We start from the raw sequence: 12,816 nt of genomic DNA on the forward strand, positions 1-12,816 counted from the left end.
TTCTCGTTGGGTATGATTCAACAGGTATCCGTGGCCCTACAATAACTTGTTCAATTCACAGGAGAGCAGGACTACAAAAGAGGCAGTTCCTTACATCTTAAATCACTGACAAACATTGAGCATCAGCAAAAATTGTTGATGACGAGCAGAATATAAGGAGTAATGGAGCTTTAATAATCAAAGCACACCTAAGACTTCCTCGTACATTCTACTATGTTCTATTTGAAGATCAGCAACCTCAACATTATGGATCTAAATTGTGATTTTCGGAACCTATATTGCTTAGCTACTTACACAGTAACCATGATCAATCTTTGATGGGGCAGTCCTGTTAAATTTGAGGCATTCTCTCAGGTAAGACTGATATACATTTAACACTGCTTCATTGGTACTGCCCTCATCTCTGCTTCCATAAGCTCGATGGATATAGAATTAGACAGGTTGCACCAGACAACTGATTCTGCCATTCATAACCAAATCAGGCCAGATGTAAAGCATTGTTAGCCAGTTCTCATCAGCAAAAAAAACGCTTACTTTTCAAAGAGCACCAAGCTCTGTCTGTTCCAGCCTCCACCTGTACCACCAACAAATGCAAAGGATTTCCACCAAGATCAAAACTCTGATCAGTTGCTTACTTCTCTCCCTTCCCTTAGACAACCTGTTTGAATATCTTTCAATGCTGTTCCCTACCCAAGCTGTTAATATGTCTCCTTTTCTAGTTTCTATCCAACTTTGCTTGTATTCGAAATAGCTCTGAATTCTACTTGTTTTTCTAACAAGCCCATTCGTTCTGAACCACTGACGACTTGAATTTGTCTCGACTCCCCCTCCCCCCATCCCTGATAATACCTGACATTGTGAATGCTCTCACTCCATGCTGCATCTTTGCTCCTTCAATTCAACCATTACTACCCTTCCCCTCGAAATAAACCCTTGACATCTCCACTTTTGCAAACTTCTGGCCAATCTCTAATCCCCCTTTCATCTCCAAAGCTCCTGGATGCGCTGAAGCCTCTGAAGTTTGAGTCCAACTTTCCTGAAACTCCTCGTCTGAATTCCTCCAGTCAGATTTTCACCGTTGTCATATTACTAAAACAGTTCTGACTACGTTACAAGTTACATTGATGTTATTGTGACAAAAGTGAATTATGCTTCCTTATTGACCAGTCTGCACACTTGGAAAAGACTGATCACATCATCTTCCTCCATTGCCTCTCTAGTGTTATCCAGCTGGGAAGCCACTCTCATCTAGTTCCACCCTTACCGACCTAATCATAGCCAGCAAATTGTCATTAATGTCCTGACTTAATTACTCCAGAGTTCTCCAAGGATCAGTAGTTGACTGCATCTGTGCCTCACATACATGATGCCTCTTTGTAACATCATTGAAAAGCACAGGATCAGTTTCCACATGGATTCTGACGAAAAGCAGCTCTACTTTGGACACTCTTACAATTTCTCTGAATTGTCTGAAAACATCCAAACAGCGGTAAACTAACTATTAGTCAATTTGTTTACAGTTTTAAAATCAGCACTTGCAAGCGCTCTAAACGAGCTCTAGAGTTACTTTCCACCAGTACTACTGAAGCAATATCAACAATCACAGTTTGAGAATATACTAATTATTCATATGATTACCAGCTGACAATTTCATTTCAAGTTTCACCCACCTGCACTGAAGTCACTAAGCAATTACAGAAAACTCTGAAGCAACATCTACAAACATTGCTGACACAAATGCAGGAGGGCTGTTGTTCATCTAATTTCTCACTGGAAACCCAGAATTTATACATGATATTTTAGAAGGTCGGGTAAAGCATGCTATATCACACAGTGTTGCAGCACACCATTCGCCTGCCTTTGACAGAAGTCTTTTAATTCCTGTTTAAAACATTTTTTGATAGCATGATCCACCAATATTTGACTAACATGTTTAGTGTTATTGGATCAATAACAATAATAGTTATTTGTGGTATCAAATATACCTGAACAAGAATCACAAATTCTGAGAATAAGAATTTGTTTTACCTTTGCATCAATAATTGCATCTGCTTGGTCAGTATATTCCACAAATAACACACATAATGAAAAAAATATCTCTTTTAACCCATGTCTGATCCTTGACAGATTCAGTCACAATAGAATGCTTCTGATTCAGGCTAGTATCAGATATCCAAGTGTTTAATACTTGCCACAAATTACAAACTAATATAAATTCAGATCACCACAGAAGGTATATTGCTGTAGAATACTAGGAATCTTGTGTTAGTACTTCATTCCAAAAGAATTATAGTTGTCTTCTCCAGAAATAAAATTGGATTACAAATTGAATCCTGAGATGATTGCACAGAGACATGTACAAGAACTCTTTTATCTTTACAGGACATAATTATGAGCGTGAAGACACAATTTGCATGCCGGATTTTGCAATAACTTCCACAGATGAATGATGATACCAAAGTCAGTCAACACTATACCCCGTACACAGATTATTGTGAGTATAGATTGTATAACTGTCTGCCTTGGTCAAGGCAGGGCTATAGAACATTGCTCATGCTTGTTATCATTTGCTCTGGAAGCTCTGAAACCTATGTCTCCTGTAGGAAATACGTCTAGTAGCTGGGAGGTTGATCTGAAATTATTTATGTTCAAATTGTAACAGTGAGAAAACATATGGTTTATATTAGATATCCATATATTTGAAACCAGTGCAGCAGAGGTTAGGTAAAGCTGATGTTAAAACAAGCAACACTCCTCCGTTTCTAAAAACATTTTATTTCCCCATCTATTAAATGATAAAAACTATTTATTTTTTTTTAGAAAAGCTAGTAGCTCCAAGAGCCTTAATAGGAAAGATTAAAGCAAAGAACTTGACAATTAAGGAACTAACAACATTATCTGTTAATGTCCTTGGCTCCTTAAGAAGTTCATAACTTTGATAAGTAAATCAAAGACACCAGGAAAACATACAAAATCGGGCCGTCATTTTCCTTAGGATCTTTCTCAAAAATTGGACTTTTTCCTCATCAACAAAAACTGGGAGTAATTGGGAATCTTTAAATAAAAATGATTTGATTGGGAATTGCCTGTAAACATTCAGCTTCAAGTCAAATCAGAATAATTTTTTTTTAAAAGAAGCTTTTGCCATTTTGGTGCTCAAAATATTTCTCTTGCAGAATAAAGTGATGCCTAAATTGTCCTGAATTTACTTGAAATAAAGAATCTGCATGTACACACTCATTATTACTGCATGTTGACATGCGCCAAACTAATATTTCACTAGAACTGGGCAACTATCCCACAGCAACAAGTAGGTGAATGCTAATTGATGTTATCTTTTTCTGGAAGGAATAAGAAAGAACTGGTCTATATGGCAACACAAATCAAGCTGAACAGAATTGTCCAAGAGGAGAACACCCTAAGGTATTAAACTATCCTCAAATGAAATAATATCCTGCAAAATTTGCAATTCACTTAAGATATGCCAGTTACTAAATTACACGTACTTAAATGAGAAATAGCAATGGAAATAGCTGACTATAAAGTAAAGCAATGTGTGCATATTAAACACCCTCTTCATTAGCAGAACAGTCAACCGAAACTAAATTAAGCTCTTGGGAATTTCTCAGGATTAGTCTTCTACACGAAACTAAAGGCTTAAAGAGGCAAAATTTCATTATTGAAGTATCAAATTCATGCCATCAAATTTAAAACATCTTAGCACTCACTATATTAAAACAAATCACTTTCTCAACCATAAAGTAGGTATTAGGATGATTGACATTTGCAGATTTAAACCGGACCTTTAGCAGGTTTTGGATAAACTTGCAATTGGACACACAGATGTTAGCAGCTACTGAGGGGCAAATATTAATACTTGGGAAAACAAAGTGCTGCATGCAAGAATACTCACTAGCTGAGTCAAGTGGTGAAAAAGAAGATGGAGGCAGAGTGGCTACAGAAAAAAAAGGCAGTGAGAAATGCATTAACGATAAAGATTTTATATTTCAAATGTCACATGAAATTCTAATACAGACAGTCGATGCACATGACTAATATCAACAAGCAGCATTATGACGTGTAACTTAAAGCATGCACTTGAAGAAAATGCAGGTGACCAGATGCAGATTTCAATAGCAATTGGTAAATAAAGAAGCAAATGCAGTAGATCAGTGAAAAAAAATGTCATGAGTTCACTGTACATTTACGAGGCTGGATTTTATGGTCCTTTCTGGGCTTAGGTTTCCAGGTGCAGAGGAAAGAGTATATAATTCGCAGTCATGCAGTTGGCCCTGTGATGCCTGATGACCTGTTTTAGGGAATTAGAAGCCCTATTAGGAGTCTGCTGGTCAACTTAGATGATTAAGTGGCCAATTAATTGGGGGGTGGTCACCTTTAGGGGTTCCCATGTCCACTGAAGGTCACCACAAGATTTTCTCATCCCTCATTTCTATTTTTCTGCTTCCACCCCATGCTCAGGGTTTGCTACACACTCATTAACGTTCTTACTTTGGCCAGACACCCATGTCTCCAGGGTTGCGTAAAGTCTCCAGGGTTCTGGAAGACTTCAGGACTGCTGCAGTCCCAAAAGGTGACCACATTGACCAGTGGTGCTGTTAGGATCTGATCACTGCTGCCTCAGTGGTTGGCTGGCAGACTTGGGAAGTGGGAGTGATGGGGAAAGATGATCCACCTCAACCCAATTGTGCAGCTATGAAACTGTAGCAGGGTGAGCCAACCGAGTCCCAACATTTATAACACGGGAAGGGAAAATCTGCCCCCCCACCTCCCCAAATGTCCGCATGAACCATATAATGAGTTGCACCCAGTTCGATTTAAGCAGTCGTTTTAGCTTAGTTAAGATCACTTGGTTATAAAAACATGTATATTATGAGTCGATCACCAATTCTGAAGCTCAACTCTCTCTTTTGTTGTAGATACATTTGTTTCAAATTACCAAATATCAAAACTACATTGCTCATGCTGATGCTTGTGGAGAAATTCACAACTAATGGAAACTGTCTTGTCAGAAAAAACAATGAAGCTACACCTAACATTAGGACATCTCCCATTAACTCTTAACAATGCTGAACCAACTGCCAAAACAGCAATATTACAGCCAGCAAACATAAAATCCTTATTTGCATTTAATCTCCTAAATTCTATCTTTTGTTGTGAATTCATTTTTGAAATAATCTTCAGCTTATGTTTAAAAGCCAAAGGATTCTTGTGCACTGGTTATTATCCTAAGTTCAGTTTGATGTTATTTATGTCATTCACACAACTTATGATAAACTATGACTTAATCGTGTGCATGATGATTTGTTTTATCATTATGATGTTGTAAGAGCATACCCGAAGAACAACTTTGCTGAAAACAGAAACTGGGAGAAAGCCACATTATTATTTTTAAATATGCTGAATTTAGATCAATCAGACAGCTCTATATTTACTGCAGCGTTATCATCACCACTTACACCATCTAAGAATTAGCAACAAGGCCCTGCATCTAAAACCTATTTTCCCCAGATCTCCTACCTCAAAGTTTTAACTTTCAGTTTCCAAATGATTAAATATTTTATCTTTAATTATAATCAGCATAATGTAATTTACTTATTTTTTTTAACTGAAACAGATTTTCTGCTTTATTTGAAAAAATTCAAATTAAGCATTTCTACAAGTAGATATGATGCACAGATATATAAACACGTCGAAACTTTATTGCCTGAAGCCCAGTTTGTACATTTGTAGAGCATGAAAATTACCACAGATATTAATTTTGCTTTTGTTTCCTTGACAAAACCCTGCAGCAATAAAGAAAAATCTGTTTATATGCTTCAAATTTAATTTGTTGCTACTGCAACTTCCCGTTCAATTAAAATACCAGATAGACTCAATTTGCATTCACATTTTGATTAGGCCACAATAACGATATTCCACTCTACAGTCTTCAACATCAAGGAAGTTTCCTGCAATTCCCCAAAGTTACCTAGATTTGCAATAAAAGGTATATAATGATTTCCAGCATGTTAAATAATGCACTTCAATGGAGGGATGTGATAAGATATTTCATTGTGCAACAATAAATCTGAACCAAACTTGGGGCAATTCAGCAGCTACTGGAATAGGCAAAGCTCACCACCTGCAACAATTCTATCACCCTTTACTCAAGATTTGCAAACTATTTTTAAGTCAGTGAATTGCGGATGCCACTTGGCAAGGTTTTCAGTTGCAACGTTGGTGATCACGATTTCCCTTTGGTGCAGTGCAGTTTATTAAATGGCACCAATGGCACAGAGAAGGAGAGAATATAAACCTTGAACAGGTAAGTAGTCACACCACAAGAACCTAGAATTCAAATTTCAATCCGATAACACAATTCTCTCAGGCTGTTCTCTCATGGCACGTGGATATAACCAGCAAGGTCAGCATTTCTTGTCAACTCCCAACTGCCCTTTAACGTGGAGGTTTACTAAATCATTGCAGACTATAGTGATGATTCATTACAGTAGATCTGGAATCACACGCACCAAAGCAGGGAAGGATGACAGTATTCCTTCCCTAAATGACGTGATTGAATTAGACGGGTTTTCTTTTTATAGTTAAAAAAAAATCCGATGGTTACCATTGCTAAAGTTCCAACTTTGATTAATTGAGGTCAAGTTCATCCACATCACCAAAGCAGTAGCTTGCACCCTTGGATTGCTAATTCATTGACAATACCACCACATCACCATCTCTCTGATCAGTGACAACCTACTAAAACATTGTGAAATTGTATGATTGTTAAGGTACCAGACTAGCAATTCAGTGCTGGTGAGTTCAAATCCAAAACTACGTCAATTTGTGAATTGCTATCAGAAAGAATAAAGTTGTCCGATTATTATCAAACCCTAAATAGTGCACTAATTAGCTTCAGGAACTAGAAGTACCAACCCAAACTGAGTCTTGCGATCAAGTGACTTCAACATCATCCTATGTGTTCGATTCGAGCTGATGGTTCATGAGCACCTTTATGAGATATAATATGCTATCAGAATCATTCTCTAACTTTGACTAATACTCCAAATCCCAGCACAACAATTGGAGAATCAAGTTGTTCTTCAGTAATCAAATTTGAAATATTTCTTCTCGTTCAATAATGTTCTTTAGAGAAGGAAATCTACAATCTTACTTCGTCCAGCCGACATGTAATTCCAGACAGCAATATACTCTCAAAACAGTCAGTGCACTATCATGTTCTCAAGAGCAATCACAGCTGGATAATAAAAGCTCTACAAATAATGTGCAATGTACCATATCCCATGATTAATATAAAAATGTTAGAGACAGGTAATAATTGCATTCTTAAAATTACCCGTATTTTAAATGGTAAAAAGAAAAGTTTATTATTTATTTTGTTTTTTATGATAAATGAAAACTAGAATAATGCCGATAAAAATTTTGGGCAAAAATAAAACTTGGATTATCAACATATAATTTTCATTTATAATGTGGATTTCGAAAGTTCAATTCCAGTAAATAGATTTCCCAAAATAACCAATGTGTTGTGAATATATATGGAACCAATTATTTTACCAGCAGTAAATTGTGACTTTCCTGCTTAATACAAAATATGAGGCCAATTCAGGGGAAAGGGAGATCCAGCTGGTACAAAAAATTAAATGGAAGTCATAAATCTTTGGTTTCTTCCAAATTGTGCCCAATATTGAAATGAAGTCTATGTTAGCTTCAGATAGATATCAAGGTTTCCCTTAAGAGGTCTTAATTATTTTTTTAAAAATAACATATTAAGTTGTCAGTGACAGCAAATAATTTCTTAGCTTTAAGTTGAAGATAATTGGTCTTTTCTGATTACTACAGGACAAGAGCTGAGTCCAAGGGCTGTTGGTAACAATAAAATGCCAGTTTATCTTGTTCAAAAAATAAACCCAACAACAGCTGTCTCTCCACAAAATTCAAGTTTTTTCTCTAAAATAACAAGTTCAATACTGTCTTGAATTTATATAGAGACAGACAATATGGTCCTTAGTTCATCAAGATGATGCCTTAATGAGACCTATTTGTGTTTATGCAAAAGATAGAGCAACGTTTGAGTCCTCATGAAAGTATGTCAGATTTGAGGCAATTTAAGTATCTGCAGCGCACACACAACTGTATTTTCTGCTCTCAGTTGTTAGATATTCATTATCATCGAAAGTTGAAGGTAAATCACATCATAAGTGCCCTGATAATTTATGCTCAGAAGAATTAACAGCTATTAAATTGGCCCATGCTGAATGTGTATCCAGTGTATGGAATGGGTTATTTGATGTGCTAACTGTATCGTCCTGTGCTAGATATTTTCTAAACTACCTGCTCCGCAATGTTATTAAACATTCCTAGAGAAGGTGGGACTTGATCCTGTGCCTCCTAGTTCTGAGGTAGGGGCATTACTGATGATGTCGCCTAGCCAGGGGACGAAACGTTTGCAACAAAAACTTCCAGCTCGGCGAACAGAACCACAACAACGAGCACCCGAGCTACAAATCTTCGCACAAACTTTGTAGGGGCATTACTACTACACCATTACAGCCTTAAAATATTTGGCCTTAAGTTATCTCCTTCCACATTACATAGTTTATTGAAATCAGTGGGATTACATAATTTCTAAAACTTGGTGTACTATTATATAGACATTTCCAACCAGACATGTTATGACACACCTCTAGAGCAGATGTGACTTGAACACATGCCTCGTAGCCCAGAGATAGAGACACTACCACTGCGCCACAAGAACCTAGGTGTGCTTCCTCAATCTTTGAAAGACATGCTTTTCTTTCACTCTGATTTTGGTTTTCCTTTGCAGGTTTGGGATTACACTACAGGTTTTACAGAACACACTACAGGAAACACTGGTCAATATTTTCTCTTGAGTACTCAGTAACTGCCCCCGAAATGAGCTTCCAATAAGGGATGTATTGACATCCGGTGAATAACAATGCTCGTTAGTTGGCCTACACCCATGTTAGATGCTGCAATCTACAAAACGATAGGTTACACTTAGGAACTACATGGCAAAACATTTAAGTTGAGTATCCAATCTGTTATGTGACACAAACATTTCGATCTTAAACTAATAGAAGAGGGAAGTGATTTTTGTCTGAAAAACTGCAGGTCAGTGACTGAAACAGGCACTTGGCTGATTAAATATTGACATTTAGATCCTCAGGTGGTTATATTATTGCAAACACCATTTTGAAGCAAACCTGAGCGCCATTTGTGCATACTCAGCCTATTCATTCCTGATGATGAGCAAATCTAAGCAGTTGTCCTTCAAGGGATTATTAGATTAGATTCTCTACAGTGTGAAAACGGGCCCTTCGGCCCACCAAGTCCACACTGACACTCCGAAGATTAACCCACCCAGACCTATTTCCCTCTGACGAACGCACCTAACGCTATGGGCAATTTAGCATGGTCAATTCACCTAATCTGCACATCTTTGGACTGTGGGAGGGAAACCGGAGAACCCGGAGAAAACTCACACAGAGAGAATGTGTAAACTCCACACAGACAGTTGCCTGAGAATGGGAACGAACCTGGGACCCTGGTGCTGTGAGGCAGCAGTGCTAACCACTGAGCCACCGTGCCACCCACATTTAGAAATCGCATTAAAAAAATACCCAGATAACTTCCTTTTTTTCGCTTATATAAAGGGTCAAGAGCACGAATGCTTTCCAAGAGCCGCCAAGAAATTCTGCAAACTTCATCTACTAGTCATTCCTATCTCGGGCGACCGAATCAACACAGACATTTACTATAAACCGACCGACTCCCACAGCTACCTAGACTACACCTCCTCCCACCCTGCCCCCTGTAAAAACGCCATCCCATATTCCCAATTCCTGAGTCTCCGCCGCATCTGCTCTCAGGAGGACCAGTTCCAATACCGAATAACCCAGATGGCCTCCTTCTTCAAAGACCGCAATTTCCCCCCAGACGTGATCGACGATGCCCTCCACCGCATCTCCTCCACTTCCCGCTCCTCCGCCCTTGAGCCCCACCCCTCCAACCGCCACCAGGACAGAACACCACTGGTCCTCACCTACCACCCCACCAACCTCCAGATACAGCGTATCATCCGCCGTCATTTCTGCCACCTCCAAACGGACCCCAGCACCAGGGATACATTTCCCTCCTCTCCCCTATCAGCGTTTCGAAAAGACCACTCCCTCCGTGACTCCGTCGTCAGTCCACATCCCCCACCAACCCAACCTCCACTCCCAGCACCTTCCTCTGCAACCGCAAGAAATGCAAAACTTGCGCCCACACATCCCCCCTTACTTCCCTCCAAGGCCCCAAGGGATACTTCCATATCCGCCACTAATTCACCTGCACCTCCACACACATCATTTATTGCATCCGCTGCACCCGATGTGGCCTCCTCTATATTGGGGAGACCGGCCGCCTACTTGCGGAACTTTTCAGAGAACACCTCTGGGACACCCGGACCAACCAACCCAACCACCCCATGGCTCAACACTTCAACTCCCCCTCCCACTCCACCAAGGACATGCAGGTCCTTGGACTCCTCCATCGCCAGACCATAACAACACGACGGTTGGAGGAAGAGCGCCTCATCTTCCACCTAGGAGCCCTCCAACCACAGGGGATGAACTCAGATTTCTCCAGTTTCCTCATTTCCCCTCCCCCCACCTTGTTTCAGTCAAATCCCTCGAACTCAGCACCGCCTTCCTAACCTGCAATCTTCTTCCTGACCTCTCCGCCCCCACCCCCACTTCGGCCTATCACCCTCACCTTGACCTCCTTCCACCTATCGCATTTCCAACGGCCCCCCCCCCCAAGTCCCTCCTCCCTAACTTTTATCTTAGGCTGCTGGACACACTTTCCTCATTCCTGAAGAAGGGCTTATGCCCGAAACATCAATTCTCCTGCTCCTTGGATGCTGCCTGACCTGCTGCGCTTTTCCAGCAACACATTTTCAGCTCTGATCTCCAGCATCTGCAGTCCTCACTTTCTCCTCATCTACTAGTCAGCCCTGTGAGCACCAGCTCCTCTCCCTACCACATGCATGTGCTGCTATGGGACCTCAGCAGACAACAATTCCAGTATAACTTTCCTCATTCATACTACAAAATTAACTATATATGCAAAACTTAACGCAATTAATTTCAGTCTTTACTGACATCAAACAATAAGAACAGACCTGGAAAATAAAATGCTATTATTCAACCACACAATTGTAAGTGAGAAAGGTATTACAGGAAGAAAAACAATAAGACAGTCATTAAGTATGAAATATGATGTAAAATAGAAGCAATTAAATGAAACAACACAAAGCATCTGCTGCATGATTCCATCTGCTTCTAAAATGTTCACAGTTGCAAGAGAATTGATACATGTTTACTGTTATTGGAAAAGCTTTGCTGCTTAAACTGACTGGCATTTGATTGGTATCATCCTAACAGAACTGAACTGAACTGAACAGAATTGTTTGCCATTTCGTGACATTAGTATCCACACAAAAAGCTACTGATACAATGACTGCAATTGCATATTTTCCACATTCATACAGATAGGAAGCCAAACAATTGATCCTTAGGATTAAGTTACAAAATTACATAATTTAAATGATGGGTTTTTTATTGGAATTTACTTTATCTTTTGTTCTATATAGTTTCAAACTGGGTTTCAATCACAAACATCTTTGCTTATTTATCTTCGGAACTGGTTGTAGGTTTCCACGATAAATATTGTGATGTTACCCAAACATAGATGGCACTCACTGGTCCCCAGACTCTGGGTGCAGCTGAGGTATAGGCAGCAAAATAATTTGGTCAGAATTAGTGACTAAGGTTCACTTCATAAAGATAGAATGGCTTTTTAAAGACAAATGAGAGTTTTCCCAGCTACTCCGCTTTGTTTACAGTCAATATTCAGCATTTCATGGTAGAGAAGCACTTTGTATGGAAGAAGAGTGTTAAAAAGCCAAGGGAAACAAGCCCATTCATATTCTAGCACCAACAGGAAATCAGGAACTGTACGTCATACTGAGGGCTTTCCAAAGACATCTGCCCCTCTTCCAAGCATCTGAATACAACTTTATCCATCAGACCCATTATTTTGCTAACTGTTTTGAGTGATTTGCAATTTCCACTTGAACATCCTCTACAGATATCAAATTAATTTTCCTCCATCAATAACATCACAGCAGGGGCACAAAAAGCAAATCTTCTGTTTCACTCTCGAGACAAACACTCGTTGAGGTTACGATTGTTACTTTGAATTATACAGTCCTTAGTACAGCTTTTACTGAAAGCTAGTTTCTTGAACAAGTACATTAGCAACTAATTGACAGATAGATCAGACAGAACAACTTTTACATATCAATGTATTTTGACAACTTGCAAAATGAACATTAAAAAAATTAAATAGCTTCCAAAGTTTCTTGTATGATGTACAGAGCAATGGGTACACTTAAGCAATGCTCTGAATTTGTAGCAAGTGGAAATGGCTTTTAATTCAACATAAAGCAACCTGATTTCTACACAGGAAGAAATGCCATCATATTATGTAATGCGTGGTCAGTTGTGTTTTACTGGATATAATAATAGGGAGGATTCTGGGCAGTCACAGATGGCTCTCCATCCACCCTCAGGCCTTGTCTCTGCTCTCCCATGGCATCCTGCGTTCTGCTAAACACGTTTCCTGCCCGCATTACTCCCTGTCATAACAAACAATAGTTGTACACCATCCACAGGGTGAAAGCTGTTAATGTTTTTATGTTTTTCTAGTTCATTCCATGGTTTCATA

At 39.2% G+C, this 12,816-nt stretch overlaps 1 protein-coding gene across 12 annotated transcripts in view; it reads right to left on the reverse strand.

The window, feature by feature from the left end:
- ncam1a (neural cell adhesion molecule 1a) overlaps positions 1 to 12,816 on the reverse strand; it is a 511,684-nt gene that overhangs the window by 74,854 nt on the left and 424,014 nt on the right. For 7 of the 12 annotated variants that reach the window (XM_087976401.1, XM_043676724.2, XM_087976400.1 and 4 more), the window contains one exon: positions 3,914 to 3,955. The exons of the other annotated variants lie outside the window; for them this stretch is intronic. In XM_087976401.1, coding sequence (XP_087832527.1) covers positions 3,914 to 3,955 — 42 coding nt within the window. The remainder of the gene's footprint in view (positions 1 to 3,913; positions 3,956 to 12,816) is intronic. 12 annotated transcript variants of the gene reach the window in all.

Source organism: Chiloscyllium plagiosum, unplaced genomic scaffold (assembly GCF_037043375.1).
Source record: "Chiloscyllium plagiosum isolate Xiang-an unplaced genomic scaffold, Cpla_swu_hap1 HiC_scaffold_29, whole genome shotgun sequence".
Lineage (NCBI taxonomy): Eukaryota > Metazoa > Chordata > Chondrichthyes > Orectolobiformes > Hemiscylliidae > Chiloscyllium > Chiloscyllium plagiosum.